The sequence below is a fragment of the Mus musculus genome, chromosome 9 (genome assembly GCF_000001635.26).
Source record: "Mus musculus strain C57BL/6J chromosome 9, GRCm38.p6 C57BL/6J".
In the NCBI taxonomy this organism is placed as follows: domain Eukaryota; kingdom Metazoa; phylum Chordata; class Mammalia; order Rodentia; family Muridae; genus Mus; species Mus musculus.
Window position 1 is genome coordinate 61917010 of NC_000075.6, and position 16768 is coordinate 61933777.

The 16768-nt window shown below is 43.3% G+C and overlaps 1 protein-coding gene across 6 annotated transcripts in view; it reads right to left on the reverse strand.

Annotated features, from left to right (window-relative positions):
* Positions 1-267: 267 nt before the first annotated feature.
* Positions 268-16768, reverse strand: part of Kif23 (kinesin family member 23) — a 29534-nt gene continuing 13033 nt past the window's right edge. Inside the window, exons 8-24 of one of the 6 annotated variants that reach the window (XM_006511453.4) lie at positions 16220-16261; positions 15066-15178; positions 14792-14913; positions 12655-12757; positions 10545-10624; positions 10339-10458; positions 10028-10154; positions 9351-9509; positions 8521-8678; positions 7961-8134; positions 7623-7802; positions 6896-7207; positions 4010-4237; positions 2866-2948; positions 2603-2681; positions 1891-1961; positions 268-670 (exon numbers count right to left, since the gene is read on the reverse strand). In XM_006511453.4, the coding sequence (XP_006511516.1) occupies positions 655-670; positions 1891-1961; positions 2603-2681; positions 2866-2948; positions 4010-4237; positions 6896-7207; positions 7623-7802; positions 7961-8134; positions 8521-8678; positions 9351-9509; positions 10028-10154; positions 10339-10458; positions 10545-10624; positions 12655-12757; positions 14792-14913; positions 15066-15178; positions 16220-16261 (2167 nt within the window). In that variant the 3' untranslated portion in view covers positions 268-654. Of the gene's footprint in view, positions 671-1890; positions 1962-2602; positions 2685-2865; positions 2949-4009; positions 4238-6895; positions 7208-7622; positions 7803-7960; positions 8135-8520; positions 8679-9350; positions 9510-10027; positions 10155-10338; positions 10459-10544; positions 10625-12654; positions 12758-14791; positions 14914-15065; positions 15179-16219; positions 16262-16768 lie in introns of all 6 variants that reach the window. The other 5 variants (XM_006511452.4, XM_030244618.1, NM_024245.4 and 2 more) reach the window with 5 other exon arrangements.

The window sequence follows — 16768 nt, forward strand, 5'->3', positions numbered from 1 at the left end:
TAAGAAGTGTCCAGCAAGGCTAATGTATACAGAAAAGACAAACACATGGCACTTGTGACATCAGACTGGCTCTTATAAGCCAACTTTGGGGTTCATGAGCAATATCTTAGCCTGTTTCATACCCTGTAACGGCAACAAGCATTCACAGCCACGTTTCTTCCTCTTTCCCAGTGATATCTTTTCTTGTAGCCCCCAGATACTGAGTACCAGATAAACAGACCACTGTAGGTGCTTGGGAGCATGCCGAGTGAATGGCCACCACACAAGTTTGCATCTCTTAGTGCCTTTTTATTTCAGTTGTTTTGGCATATATAAAGGTCAGAAAGTGAATATATACATACAAAACTCTAAATACCTTCCTAAAATGGTTTCACCACTGGCCAGTCGCCATCTTTATTATGAAAGTCTTAATTGTTAAATATGTCTAAAGTGCATTTTTTTTTGCAGCTAATCAATAGCAGCATTTGTTTGTTTTTTTTTTTTTTTTATAAAACCTTAGAAAATATTCAGAGCAGTTGAAAAAGTCACAATAAAAAAGGGCAACGTGATCTGGATACATTCTTCTGCAAGATGACTCAGACACTGCGTCTGGAACAGCTTTGGATAAATCACCAACACGAGTAAAAACGGTCTTCTGGTGCCGGGGCTGTCAGTTCAAGGTTTCTTGCGCCTAAAACACAAAACCAACATTTAGTATTGAATTCTGTGCTTCTCAACATAGTCTGGAAAATGACTCTTTAGAAACATTGTGCAAATTCCTTTTATCAGAAGAAAATTTAAGTCCTTGGAGCAAGCAAGTAGCTTATCAAATATAACAGGAGGTTGCTCCCCCCTGTTCTAAGCCCACTAAAGCCATCTTCCTAATTCCCAAAGGAATTAATCCGAGGTTAAAATTTAGAGAAAGATGTGTAAAGATTGGTTTTATGAGCCGGGCGGTTGTGGTGCACGCCTTTAATCTCAGCACTCGGGAGGCAGAGGCAGGCGGATTTCTGAGTTTGAGGCCAGCCTGGACTACAAAGTGAGTTCCAGGACAGCCAGGGCTACACAGAGAAACCCTGTCTTGAAAAACCAACAAAAGAAAAAAAGATTGGTTTTATGAAATATGGAAAAAGGATAGGCCAGCTCCCTATTGTGGGTTTAACAGAAGAGCAAATGGTGTGATTCCTTTAACTTTAACACAAATTTTGGCACTCAGCTCCACCTATCTTTAGAACACATAACCCCTGGCCAGGCAGCAGTGTCTGTCACACACCTTTAATCTCAGCACTCGGGAGGCAGAGGCAGACAAATCTGTAAGATTGAGACCAGCCGCCGGGCAGTGAATGCCCACGCTTCTAATCTCAGCACTCGTGAGGCAGAGGCAGGCGGATTTCTGAGTTCAAGGCCAGCCTGGTCTACAGAGTGAGTTCCAGGACAGCCAGGGCTGTTACACAGAGAAACCCTGTCTCAAAAAACCAAACAACAACAACAAAAAGAACATGTGCCCCTATACAAACTCATGAGACCCATTAGGTAAGAGTGACACACAAAATGCTGTCATCTCTAGAGTCTGATTTATCTCAGCGAGAGCCAAGCCTTGTCTATGATTCCAAAGCTAGCATTCAACATGTTTTGTGTATTATATGCCTTGTTGTATTTAAGAGAAAGACAGCCCCACTTCAGCTCTTTCCATGTGCTCTCAGCTCAGCCCCAGTGTGAACAAGAGGTACCAATCTGCTGACACCTCCTCCAGCAACTCTTACAGCACCCCGGAGACTTGGCACTGCAGAGGCTGGTCACAGATTGTCAGTAGGGCCCAGGAAAAATCAGAGAGGGAGGGAAAGCTGGGCCAGGAGCGGTGGTCGAAAGTCTGGGAGAGATGGACACAGCAAGGCTGGCCATAGTGCTCACTTGGGTTGTGCGTGGTGCTGATATCCCGGTCCCAGCTGAGATCCTGCTCTCATTTCAACGGCAACAGAGCACTAGAGGAGAGTGACAGGACAGGAAAGGTCAGGTCCCGAGATCCACAAGCATTCGTCCATTTACATGGGCTCGAGCTACTGCGACGAAATCCAAAACTGCTCTAGTTCAGCGAAGACACCTAGGTTAAACCACTAGAAACCACTAGTTACACACTTACGATTCATTTCTGCACTGGCAGCACGAGCAAGAAGGGCCTGGGAGATTACCCAGGTATATATCCATTTTAGATAAGGAAGGAGAAAGGATAGACCTGAAGAAGTCGGTGGAAAGGTTTTACCCAATCCTCCCCCTAGGAGCTTTTCCTCAGAAGCAGTCGTCACAGGGAGCACCGGGCTCTGCTGAGGGTTAGTCCTTCTGCTGTGAGTCACATTAGTCTGGAGCAATAGCCCATCCTTGAACCCTGCCCCCACCCCCTACACACACACACACACACACACACACACACACACACACACACACACACACAGAATCTTTAGAAGAGCAAACCTAAAGATATGCAAGTGCCCTACGAGAATGTTAGTTACAGGCCTCCAGGATGCATGGGTACCATGTGGCTTTGCCTCAGCATCTCCAAAAAGCATTAAGTGCTACAGCACTATGCAGCTAATTTAAGCAAGCAAGGATTTAATTTTCCCCCTACCCTTGTTTCTACATCGGTCCATTCAGACTCTGTACCATCTGGTTGGGCAGGTGCTAGGGTGGACGATCTTCGTTTCCGACTACTGAAAAAGGGGAAACATGATGCAACAATCACTTTTGCATCTGAGAATGATAAACATTAGAAGGGGGGAACCACCTACACCCCTGCAGAGAAGCAATGACAGACCTCACAGGACATTCAGTTCCTAAGAACAAGAGGTGAAGAAATAGCCCTTTAGAGAGAGATTTGTGACCAACACTCACCCAGTTGGCAATTCTTGTTTTAAAGTCTCAATATCAGTAAACTGAACCGATTGTCCGCCACCTCTCGTCTTATAAACATCACCCTAAATCCAAGAGGAAAAAAAAGTCAGTTACACTTGATACATTCAAATGATAGGCAAAGGCAAACCTATCTGAAACTGATCCAAGATTCTTATCCATATATACCCAAAAGACCCTCGAGCTGCTGAATTCACTGATCAAATGCTTTAGAAACTTTAGTCCATCTCTCATTAACAAGATGGTCACCACAGTTAATAACATTCCTAGCTGTGGAGAAAATATTTTATTGCACCTATAACTTTAAAACCTAAACTGCAATAATGGTCAGTAACGGAGTCCATGTTCCATTGCTGTTGTCCTAGCACAACCTGCAATGGCTCCCACACATCACTCACTGTCTTTTTTATCTTACAGTCCTGACTTTTTCCACTGGCTAGATATATGTGATCAAAAGAAAAGCCTTCTATAGGCAGGAAAGGCTCTTCTTCCCAAGAAAGATCTCTGGGTAGCTCAGTGCTGAGTAACATCTTAAGTTCGCTTGTTTATTTATGAGACTGTTAACTGAGATCCTCCAAGCTCTGATGCAAACATTTTATCTTGAAATGATAGCAGGAGATAGTTGTTCAGGTTTCCTTTTTGTCGCTGGTTTTTAAAGATAACGAGGTGCTCCAGCATGGCCTCAAACTGGTGACCCGCCCGCCTGCCTTAGCCTCCCAAGCGCTAGGGTTCATGCAGATTGTCAATATAGTTCTGGGTTTACTTTTGAAACATAAGTTTTAGCTAAAACCTTAGTACTATAGTAACTAAAGTATATCATAAGAAACCCAAGATTCAGATGCTGGAAAGATACCTTAGTGGTTTAGAGTACTGACTACTCTTCCAGAGGACTCAGGTTTGATTATCAGAATCCACACTGCAGATAATTTTTTTTTTTAAAAAGAAAAGAAACCTAAGAGCCTAAGCCTTCTTAAGCAGATCTAATCTCAAGAGATTCATAACCTTGCAATTATTCATTTTCTGCTGAAACAGAAGTCCCACCCAACACCCACGTATGCTCTAGATCTGGTCCAGGGATAGCAGAGCAAGCGTTTCTCAGTGGTCTTTTGTGAAGACTTGTCTTTACCTTAATGACTTTAGTCTGAATCTCCCCATCGGAGGCTAGTTCCTGGTGGGTCAGCATGTACTTCTCACACTTAGCTAGCGCCTTTTCATTTGCAACAGACACTGTGATGGCGTGAGGGACATGCGGCTGCATCACTGTCTCAGTTTGCACATTAGAGGCAGGCTTATGATCTACCCATCTGCTCCCTGCAGAGCGGGACCTTCTGTGTCGTACAGGAATTGGGGTGTTCTGATCAGGTTGAAAGAGGAATTGGGAAACAAGCACAACCCAGGATTACTTTGAGGTTCCATTAGAAGTGCAGCAGTTTACAATGCAAGTTCACCGAAATCAAACCTGCCCACACTAAACATGAAAATCATTCAACGTTCTCTTCTTAGTCAACAACCAACAGGCATCTTTGGACAACAGCATGAAGAAGAGATAGTCTGTTTGGGAGCTTCCATTGCAACAAAGGGCAAAGGGTACAGTTGTCGTGACTCTAGGTCTTCCTGTTTATGGCTAGCTCAGGACAAATAATCCATTTCGCATTCTTGATCAAAACCCAATTATTATGGCTGCTTTGTGAAGTAATAAATAGCAGGTCTGTTAAAAGTATCAGCAGGATCAATATAACGCTTAAGTGTGTCTGAGGCATCTAAATAGAAAACATTCTTCATATACAGCCATATCAAAAAGTACAAGCTGTTGAAACTCTGGTAGAGGAGAACCCTGTAGAACACAGGAACAGGTACTTCACATGTACCGTGCCTCAACAGTGAAAGCACCTCTGAGCACTTGCAGTAAAGATTTCTATATTTCAAAACACATTTCCACAAAATATACCAGCAATGTTTTTCTCCAAACTTTTCTTAAACGCTCCAAGAATCGAAGACTACACTATGAAATCAGCTTGTATCCTATAATAAAAAACTACCTGTTTTCCAGTCAAATGCCAGCTGTACCAAGTTAAATAGCACATTCGACTTTTTAAACAAATCTTTTTTCATGTATATGAAATAGTAGCATGAGCAACTGCGAGCATCTCCAATTTATAAAACTGATAGTGACGGAGAATCTGCAGGCACAGTCCTTGCCACCTAGCCAAATGAGGATTCTGCTGCAGCTGCTCAGTTACAGAAGAGCAGCGTACGACAGCTCTAATGACACCCTACAACCCTCACAACTTGCCATTAGGGCACTGAGCTTCCGTGCAGGCAGGAAACTTCATTCTGAAAATGGCCTGACTGACCTTGAGTAAGAAAACCTAGCTCTTTAGATCTAGCACTGGAAGGGAAAAGCTTCCTCAAACACATTTACAGCAAATTACATTCAAAGCAAACTTTGGAAAAGGGACAAACTACAAAGAATCTATTAGCAGTCATGACCCAAGTATTTTGAAACTCCTTCCTCACCAAAATGTTCCTCAGTTTGCCTGATAACTTCTGGCCAATGAAAATGGACACAGAGATACTAACCTGTGGACACTTTTCTGCTGCACTTCTAAAGAGTTTTGAATTTTGAGAAAGAAGTCTATGTTTCTAGTACATCCTCCTGTCACACAGCCAAAACCAGGCATTTCCTTACTGCTCGCCAGGTGAGCCTGGCATTCTCAAAACAGGAGGATTTACTAGAGTCATCACAGAGACCATTCACCATGATCTGCTCCCTAAAAGGCTCAAAATCAAATCCGCAAAGTAAGAGCTTGACACTTTGGTCTGCTGCCTCCAAGAACTCTGGGACTGGTTGGTCGCCATCATTAGTAATCAGATTGCAGGGCATTTATCGAAATTCTAAATCAGCCAAGATCTTAAGCAAGTACTTACTTGCAAGACTATTTTACTTAGAACAATTTTAAAGAACAGCTAAGATTTTATTAAATATATAATTATAGTATTTGGTGATTTATTCAAGTTCAAAGGAAAAATTATCAATACTGAAGAAATATAAATTGAGTTCATTTAAGCACCCTTGCATGAGGCAGAGCCCTTGTAAGGCATTAAGATAAAAAACTTTAGAATGTGAAAGCGATCAGTAGTTTCAAGCAGTTCAAGTCATAAAAATCAATAAGGTGGAAGCAAATTTTATAGTAAAGATTTGTGATGGCCACATGCAGTGCACGCATCTAGGTAGCAACAAGCTAAGGCCATCACTGGGCAGGCAGGCCAGTGAAAGGCCACCTACTCAGAGAATGCTGGCGTCTATCAATGTGCCAAAGTCTATGGTAACAGAGAAAATGTTTAGGTTTTTTTGAGGAGTGTCATGTCTATGATATACTTTAGAGTATATCAGAAGAGAGACGACCTGCATAAAATAACAGTGAATCTGCCAATGATATAGGCAGGAGAAAAATCAGAGCCATTAGGGAAAACTTTTACATGAAAAAAATTTTTTTTTCAAAAACAGCAAGGTAAAAAAATCAATTTGGGAAGGGGATTCAAAATTAAAGAAAGAGAGAGAGGGAGGGAGAGAAAGGGAGGAAGGGAGTCTCATACATTCCATATTTGGTTTAGGTGAAATTATGGTTCATTGATAGAACAATTACTTAGCATGCTGAGACCCTAGGTTCAATCTCCAGCAACAAGAAAGAAAAAATAAAAAAGGAGAGGAGGAGGAATAGAATTAAGAGGCAGGGAGGGAGGAAGTAATGTTCTTTGATTCTGTGCAAAGCCCCTTGGTTATGCAAGCGGTCAGCTCTGGGGGAGCCGTGCTGGCTGGCATCCAGAGCTCGCAGGAACATGCTTCTGCTCTCTCACATCTTAGCCTGATTTCAGGGAGGCTGTCAGCAAAGTCAGAGTTTCTTCATTTTGGAGCCCACCCATCTTTCCAATGAACTTCTGGAATCAAGTCACAAAGAGCCGAGGAGAGGACGTCTATCACTACAAGGCTTTAAAGAATGCTGGCACTAACCCTGCGGCAATGGTCCTCTTCTACGCCTATCTCACTGCTGAATGTGGGGACCATCTCCCTGCCTTCAGTCCAGCACATGCCTCGCCTTCTGTCTGACACGATACACGTTTTACTTTGTCCTGGCTCCTGCTGCCTATGCCTTGCAAGGGAGGTGACATTGACAGGTGTGCTGAATGGAGATAGTTTCTGCTCCCATTCCGAGATACAGGAAGCTACAGAAATGCTGCTGCAAGAGTTAGAGCGTCTGTGTAGCTGCGGCTGGCTCATGAGTTGCTGGCCGTTGGAAATCTGAGCAATATTGTTACTAGAAAGCTAGAAAAATTGGAGAAACATTAATGATTAAGACTGAAAAACTGAGAAACAATATTACTTTTCTACAATTTTACTACACGATGATTCAACATTGTAAAAAAACTGCTTGCAATCATTAATTTTTTTGTGATACGCTTTTTTTGTTTTTGAGACAGGGTCTCTGTAGGTAGCCCTGGTTAGTTCAGAATCCTGTATAAACCAGGCTGGCCTCAGACTCACAGAGGTCTGCATGCCTTGGCCTCCCTAATGCTGGGATTTAAGGCACATGCCACCATGACTGACCCATTTGTGCTAAGTTTTAAAAGTAGAAGCTTAAAAATATAACAGGAAACAAAACAATTCTCACGGAGAAACGTTCCTCTAATTGGAACCAACTTTCTCTAGCACTAATCTAGACACGGCCACAAACACTTACAGGTAGAGGCGAAGGAGAGACAGATCTCGGAATGATTTTCTCCCGGTCCCGCTCCCGGGAGGGTCTCTCTGGCTTCTCAGGTTTGGGTTCAGTCACAATGGCCTTCAGCTGTTTGAGCTTTTCATCTTTGACCCAGAGTTTATTCTGCATCTCTAGCTGGGTGGCTGCCACCCGACGCTCCTACAGAGAGCAATGACAACTCAGTCTACTTTAGTCATACCATGTCACCCACTTTATTGCTTGAAAGTGACAGTTCTCTCCTTCCAGAGATCAGCAGATACCAAAGCTCTGCAACAAACACAGAAACGCAAAATATTTAACCTAAAAACAACACTCACACATTCCTTCTGCCACTTCATCGACGTTTCTGTTACCATGCCTTGCAACCTGGCTTCTAATCTGCGCTTGTCAGAAAACTGCCGCTGAAGCTTCTGATTCTGGCTCTCAAGCTCCTGCTGCAGATTGCGCTTATCTTCCTCATAGATCGTAGTTGTTTTCTCCAGAATCTCAATCTGCAAAGGAGACCACTGCGCTCAGCATCTGGTGTGCAAACATTTCACCTAACTGTAGAAGAAATAGCCCTTAAATTGCTCACAAAAGCAAACTTGTGGACACACTCACCTGCACACACACCACACACACACACACACACACACACACACACACACACACACACCCAAAGCCACGTTTGCCCTCTATCTCACCTGAATTCTCAGTTCTACTCCAACCCAGAAAGAAGTTATTCAACAAGCCCTTCTTCAAACTAAGCTCCATGCCTAAGATTAAAAGACCACACAGTCTCTTCCTTCCTTGTGGGCCCCTCATAGTGACAGGCACGTGAGCTGTTCTGAGAGCACTGCCGAACATCTAGCACACAGGAGGAAGTATGACCGCAAACCTTGTACTCCAAAGTTTTGTTTTTCTTCTCCAGTCGCTCTATTTCCAATTTCTGTCCCGAGATCACTTTTTCTCTTTCATTTAGTTTTTCCTGAACGTAGTTTTCTTTATTTGATAGAGAATTGTCAAATTCTTTTAATAAGGCCTTGAAAGCTAGACCTGAAACAAAGCACACAGACTCTGTTGTCACTGAGGGTTCAGACACAAGAGAAGGCTGGGAACACAACTGCCTGCACGTGTCTGCTTTGTATATGCATGAGGACCTGGGTTTAATTCCAAAAAAATGAAAAAGAGAAGAGTTTGGAAAGAAATTAGGAGTTTGACTCTTGAACCTATAGGAGAGGTTCACAGACGTATTCTGTAACCTCTCCCTAGCAGTTACAGTAAACCTTGACTACAAATGCACAGAGAGAAATAATCTGTATTTGAGATTAGTTGAACTTAGCTGAAGACCCTGGCATACCACAGCCCTTTCCATGACCTGACTGTTCAATTGTTCCACACACTTTCAAACATAATTTCACTTTCCCTACACCATCTTGAGGCACTATTACAAGTTATAAATTACAACAGGGAAAAACTACAAATACCATCTTGTATCCATCACTATTTAAAAAGGCGGGGAGGCCCCCACTTTTTCTTCTTGCATACTTTAAAAGTAGAGCAGAGCTGGTGAGGAGAACAAAGCTGCGCCGTGCAGATTAAACACCGCCTGGAGACCACGCAAAGCCAAGGACCAAGTCTTCCTCGAGAGGTGTCTCAACAGACGGAGCCACTAAGACCTGCCTCTGCCTCCCAAGTCCCAGCAGCTGGGAGCTGCTCTGCCCTTACATTTTTTGTTAAGGTCCTCGGTCATTAGTTGTCGCAGGTGATGTCGTTTCTCCAAAGTGTCAGCCAGCTTTGGAAGGGTCTCCTCATCATTGATATCCAAAAGCTTGCATGGGGGCAGCGGTGGGAAGCTCTGTAGAATCACTTCAGGCACCAAAGGTTCTGTATTGAATTTAAAAATTATGGAAGAACTTAGGCAAGTCTGATGCTATGAGCAGAGCCCATGAGCTAGTAACCACAGAATTTTATATTACTATTATTGTTGTTGTTGTTGCTTTGGGTTACTTAGTGCTAGAGCTGCAGATATGCTTCACTATGCCCTGCTTTAGGTATGGAATTTTTCACAAATTAGGTAAAACATAGAACAAAAGAAACCTTATATTTTAGTTCAAAGTTTCATACATTTCATTCTTGAGAAGATTTTTTTTTTTAAAGTTACAGAAAGAGAAGCAAATAGAAAGACAAGCAGGCCAGGCATGGTGGCGCATGCCTTTAATCCCAGCACTCGGGAGGCAGAGGCAGAGGCAGGCAGATTTCGGAGTTCGAGGCCAGCCTGGTCTACAAAGTGAGTTCCAGGACAGCCAGGGCTACACAGAGAAACCCTGTCTTGAAAAATCAAAACCAAAAAAAGACAGACAGACAGACAAGCAAATGAATAATGATACAACACCAAATCATACCATCTCCAACGGGGCCTCCCCGAGGCAGGTTCCTGTACCGCCTCCCGGGTGTCAGGCCACATATCACCTTGTCCACTGGTCTTGCCACTTCCACTTCTTGGGTTACTTCAGCAAATCTCATGACTTGCTGAAAATACAAAACAGAGCCTGTAAAAGCAAGCCTACCTATCCTTCTTTATGGAGGGCTAAATAGTTCATCTGCATATTCATTAGCCCTGTATAAATCTATAAAGTTTGCAGAATGCCACATCCAAGTAGTTGTTTTCCCTAGAGAAACCAAACTGAATATAGGACAAATACACGTCAATTACCAAGCTTTCTTCATAGTCTTCAGCCTTTGGATTCACACACACGATCATCCGAACTTTCCCCTCCCCATCGAAGTAGTTCTTGAATAGATGGGTTAGCTTTGAATCTCGATATGGAACCATCTATAAAAACATCCAAAAGCTAAGCACACTGACAGTTCAAGTGCACAGATTAAACCACAAAGGAGGTGGGGAAGGCTGCTGTGTACCTTGTTAGTGCCATACGTCTGGTTCTCTCTCAGGACCTCCATGCATGTTCTTAGTGTCATCAATGACTGATTAATGTTTCCTGAGAGGAAGTAAGAAAGACATGTGAGCCAGTAAGACAGGAGCTAATGAGGCTGTGTGCCTGGAAAACTTCTAATTCATGGGGGGGGGGGGGGAGAGAAGAGAGAGAGAGAGAGAGAGAGAGAGAGAGAGAGAGAGAGAGAGAGAGAGAGAGGAGACAGAATGTCTTTTTAAATTTTAAATCTATTACATTTTATTCTTGTGTTTGTTTTTGCCTGTATGTATGTAAATGTACTACATGTATGTTTGGTGCTCACAAAAGCCAGTGAGGACATCACATCCCCTGGAAGTAGAGTTATGCATAGTTGTGATAGTTGTGAGCTGTCATGTGGATGCCACAAAGTAATCCCAGGGCATCTGGAAGAGCAACTTGTCGTCCGTCCGTACCTCTCTCCATCCCTTCTAGTTTTTCTTTTTTCAAAGATGTATTTATTTATTTTATGTATATAAATATATTTTAGCTGTCTTCAGACACACTAGTAGAGGGCACCAGATCTCATTACAGATGGTTGTGAGCCACCATGTGGTTGCTGGGAATTGAAGTCAGGACCTCTGGAAGAGCAGTCAGTGCTCTTAACCACTGAGCCATCTCTCCAGCCCCCTCTTTCTGTTTTTTCAAGACAGGGTTTCTGTGTTTAATAGAAGAGTCCTGACTGTCATGGGACTTGCTTTGTAGACCAGGCTGACCAATCTACCTGCCTCTGCCTTCCGGGTGCTGGGATTAAAGGCGTGTGCCACCACACCTGATGCAACACAAGTGCTCTTAATTGCTGAGCCGTCTCTCAAGCTTGGGAATAAAATATGACACCTAATTCTGTGGTGGTCTGAATGAGAGTGAGTGGCCCCCCCTAGGCTCAGATGTTTGACTGCTTGGTCTCCAGTTGAAAGAACTATTTGGGAAGGTTTAAGAGGTAGAGCCTGGTTGGTGGATATGTTTCACTGGAGGTGGGCTTTAAAAAGCACAGGCATTCCCTGTCTCTGTCTCCCCCTACATCCCCCACGGTTGTGAATCACCTGATCCACAGCTACTCTACAGTAACCTCTTATCTGTTGCTCCAGTGCCATGCCTACTTGCTGCCTTTCTTCTTGCCATGATGGCCACCGACTCACCCTCTGAAACTGTAAGCAAGCCCCCAACTAAGTGTTTTCTTTTACAAGTTGCCCAGATCAAGTTGTCTCTTCACAGCAATAGAACAGTAACAGCTTCTTCCAAACCCTAAAGCTGTCACAGACAAATCATTTACTCGGCTTTCTTCTCTTCTCTTGGGGTGGTGGTGCTGGAGACTAAACTCAGGCACCTCATACATGGGAGGCCAACTACATCCCAAGAGACCATTTGGGTCTATGGTTGGAAAGGGACAGAGTCCCTCCTATACTCAGAAGGGATATGTTTCTAAATGGCAAGTGTCTTAGGAACCAGCAAAATCTGTCCCTCTGCATCTCAACAGGATTTCTTCGTCATCAAGCTTTCTTTTTTCTGACCTATCTCACTTGATTTCTGAGCCAGGACAGGCTAGTATTCTAATCACAACTCTAAGAATTCAGATCTCAGTTGTACTCTCAAGTGCTAAAGAACTGTTTAACTTGGAACACTGAAAGCTCCTAATTCCTTCATGGCTATCAGATAGATCATTTAGCCAGATATGATGATACACACCAGAAATCCCAGGACTCAGAAGGGCTGAAGCGGGAAGACCAACAGCCAGTCTGGACTACCAAAAAAACCACCAACAACAAAAAACCACCAAAAGACAACAACAAACAAACCAATCAATCAAACAAACACACAAGTTAATTTAAGTAGGCTGGCAAAGTGGCTGAGCCAATAGAAGCACTTGCTGCCAAGACTGAAGACCTGAGTCTCGGGACTCACAAAGGTGAGAACTCTTTAAAAGGTAGATTTAAAGACTAAGTTTAATAGTTAATAGTTAATGTTATTGCACTGATTAATTAGAAACCACCCATTGATAAATACAAACTGATGTTCCAAGTTGATCAAAGTCATAGCCCTAAACACAGCACTCCACTCACCGGCCTCACGTAGTCTGTTCCCTTCTGCTTTAGTACGGTTGGTTCTTTCGCTCCCAGCAAGATCTACCAGAGACAGCTGGCTTATAGTAATTTGCTCTTTTTCCTAAAAGGAAGAAAATAAACAATTTGAGCTAAATTATACTGCATTACACTCCTAATCCCAACACTTAGCAGGCAGAGACAAGGGGAGCTTGGTCTACAAAGTGAGTTCCAGGAAAGCTAGGGCTACACAGAGAAACCCTGTCTCAAAAAGTAAAAACCAAAAACCCCAAACCCCCAAAAAATGATCCAATTAACATGGTATTAAATCTTTTTTTGTTGTTTTGTTTTTTGTTTTTGGAGATAGGGTTTCTCTGTATAGCCCTGGCTGTCCTGGAACTCTGTAGACCAGGCTGGCCTCGAACTCAGAAATCCGCCTGCCTCTGCCTCCCCAGTGCTGGGATTAAAGGCATGCGCCACCACGCCCGGCTGGTAGTAAGTCTTAATGGACAGTGTATATGCAGAATACAAATGCTCAGAGCTGCAGAGGATGTGTGACACAGGAAGAGTTGCTAGAAGCTCATGAGTGAGTACTGGTCTGCTACCTGGTTGTCTTCAGAACAGATATTAGATAGCTTCTTGAAAACAAAGACTGTCATTCTGCTGTAACAGGTATTATTGATATTCTAGCACTGGGACTTCTAAGTTTTGTCTTCAGCAACACACACAAAACAAGAGCCCCCCATTAAGTTAGCAATTTCACAGTACTCTAACTTATATAAAGAAATGAGGGCTGCAGAGATGGCTCAGTAGTTAAGAGCACTGGCTGCTCTTACAAAGGTCCTTAGTTCAATTCCCAGTAACCACATGGTAGCTCACAACCATCTGTAATGGGATTCGATGCCCTCTTCTGGTGTGTCTGAAGACAGCAACAACGTACTCACATACATACATTAAATAAATAAAACTTAAAAAAAAAAAAAAAAGAAAGAAAAGAAAAGAAATCAAAGTCAGGGCAGACCTTTGCTCACTGGTTAGGAGCATTGGCTGCTCTTGCAGAGGCTCCAGGTACAGATCTTAGTACCCACTTGACAGCTTAGCGCCATCTGTAACTCCAGGTCCAAGGGATTTGATGCCTTCTTCTGGCCTCTACAGGCACCAGACACATACATGTGGTACACAGACATACATTCACACCAAGCATTCATATACATCATATAAAAATAAAGCTTTAAAAAACAAATTAAAGAGCACCTAAAGGGTATTATGCTGTCAGCAAAAATTCACATTCCTAGCACCAAAAAGAGTTTATTCAGAGGAAATTGGGTGTGGGGAAGACTTGTTTGTGGTCATTTTCTAACATTTATTGACTAAGCCAAGCAACTTCACACTGCTTCCCTTAATTCTCACGATCTTATGAGAAGGCTCTCTTACAGTCAGGTCAGACAGCTGGGAAATAGGCAGGAATCAGAACTCAAATCCTAGTGAGTGAACTCAAATTTTCCCGCCAGCCTGGACATGGCCACCCATGGACAGTGATTAAACAGTTAAAATCATGTCCAGTGAAGCAAAACTTTAGTCCTAGCAGAGGAGGCTGAGGTGGGGTATCCCTGAGCTCCAAGCTCCACAGTGAGATTCTGTTGTCAAAAACAAAAGCAAGGCATGGTGGCACGTGCCTTTAATTCTGGCTGTTAGGAAGCTAGGGCCACCTTTACCTATATGGTGAAAAATAACCAAAAACAGAATCAAAAGAGGCCATGGATTTGAAAAGCAGCAAGGAAAAGTATGAGGGAGGGTTTGGGGAGAGGAAAGGGAAGGAAGAAATTATGTAACTGCATTATAATCACAGAAGTAAGAGAAAATAAAAATGTTTAGAATCATCCTGGCCTCGGTATGAGACAATCTCACAAGGCAAGCCACACCTAAAACAATGCAACACATAGTCTCACAGAGCTTTAAAGCTTTGCAGACACTCTTACAAAACAGAAAAACGTGTGCCACGCATGCCCCACCCTAGGATCAGACTCAATAGGCAGAGCCCAGAATCTGTACTACTGACATGAAAAAGTCATCAACTGTATAGTTGTTAACTCTACAGCAATATTCATCACCATGGCAACCCCTAATTTAGGTCATCTTCTAAAAACTAAAACATTACCTGTAAGACATTGTCTCCATCAGCATCCAGGGGAGCCTGGACAAGTTTAATGCTGAACACGCTATGTGAACGACTGGACTCTCTATTCAAATGGGTGTTAGCAATGCGTCTCTTTTTCTGCCCTATGATGACAAAGAAACCACTGATTATACCTGAACTCAGCCATTTATTATACCTGCTTTCTAGTTAATCCAGAAGGACTTCTGCTAAACCAGAGACAACTCTGAGGGCTAAAACCATCAGTTCACAGTTTTTAAATTCTAGTGCTTCTAACCTCTCCAGAAAACCTCAAAAGCCTCCTCCGTAGATTTCACTTCTACTTCTGTACATCCTGCCACATACATATTGTGGTTCTTATCTTCTCGGAGCGTTTTAGATTGTGGGAGTCTGTGGGAAAGAAAGAGGGCTTAGTTTCCTGAATGAGATACAACTGCCTCCCTTTAAGAGTAAGGTTAAGTGCCAAGCAATACAATATCCCCTTGCTGCTCAGCTTGCTAGAGAAAGAACCCAGAGCCTCAGATACATGCTAGCCCAATGCTAGACCAGAGACATCCCCAGTTAAGTTTAGCTCATGGTTCTAAAAGCTGGATAGTCCATGAGTGTAGTGCTGACACCAAGTGAGGGCCTTCCTGGGTATTGTGACAGAGGCACCACATGGTCAGACAGAACAAGCATGCTCCAAGACATCCATTCTTTTTTTTGTTGGGTTTTTTGTTTGTTTGTTTGTTTGTTTGTTTTGGAGACAGGGTTTCTCTATGTAGCCCTGGCTGTCCTGGAACTCACTCTGTAGACAAGGCTGGCCTTGAACTCAAGGCCTGCCTCCCAAGTGCTGGGTTTAAAGGCATGTGCCACCACTGCCCGGCTGACATCCATTCTTTACGGGATGTAAATTTACATAAGATCCCCAAAGAAATGACACCACATGTGGGCCCGGCACCCATAGAAACTAGAAGAGAGCATTGGATCCCTGACTGAAATTAAAGATGGTTGTGAGCCACCACATGGCGCTGAGGATCGAACCCAGGCTCCCTGGAAGAGCAGCCAGTGCTCTTAACATTTGAGCCATTATCTCTCCTGCCCCATTTTTAAATTAATTTTATTTATCTGGGCTCAGATCTGTAGAGGTCAGAGAACAACTCACAAGTCTGTTCTCTCCTTCTACCATGTGGGTTCCAGGGAAGGAGCTCAGGGTGTCGGGCTTAGCAGCAAGCACCTTTACCTGCCCTCAGTAGCCCCACACTCAGTTTTGTAAATGGTGAGGATGGAGACACTTACCAGCCACCATCACTGATAAGAAAGGAGGTTTTAGAGGGTAACAGCCTGCCCACTGCCAAGGAAAAGCAAACTACTTACAAACATGCCACACATGTCCCCGCCCCCCAACTAGTGTTAACTACACCCTTTGTCTTAAGAGTCAACATCACATACACAGACTCTGCGTTCCTCATAGGTGTACTGCAGCCGTTCCACCTACCGAAGGAATAAGGCAGACATTACTGCTCTAGAGTAGCCATCCTCCAACAGCATTTCAGTATAGACTAGTGACAGTGATGATGAAGTAGATTTAAAACCCTCCACGTGTAAGAGTCCTTCACTGCAGTACCTCCTCAGAAAAGGAGAGCTAACACCATCCTCACACTAGATCCATAATCAGTACACATAGAAGTTACCCCAGCTAGGCACTCATTTCCTTTGCATGACTGAATAAACCAAGATAGTTATCACTTAAGATGACATCACTTAGAACAAGCCAAACAAACTGCAAACGTAAAAAAAAAAAAAAAAAAAGACCACAAAAATAATTGATAGTGGGGAGATTGGTAACTGGAGAGATGACTCAGAGGTTAAGAGCACTGACTGCTCTTCCAGAGGTACTGAGTTCAATTCCCAGCAACCACATGGTGGCTCACAACCATGTAATGGAATCTGATGCCCTCTTCTGGTGTGTCTGAAGAGAACAATAGTGAACTCACATAC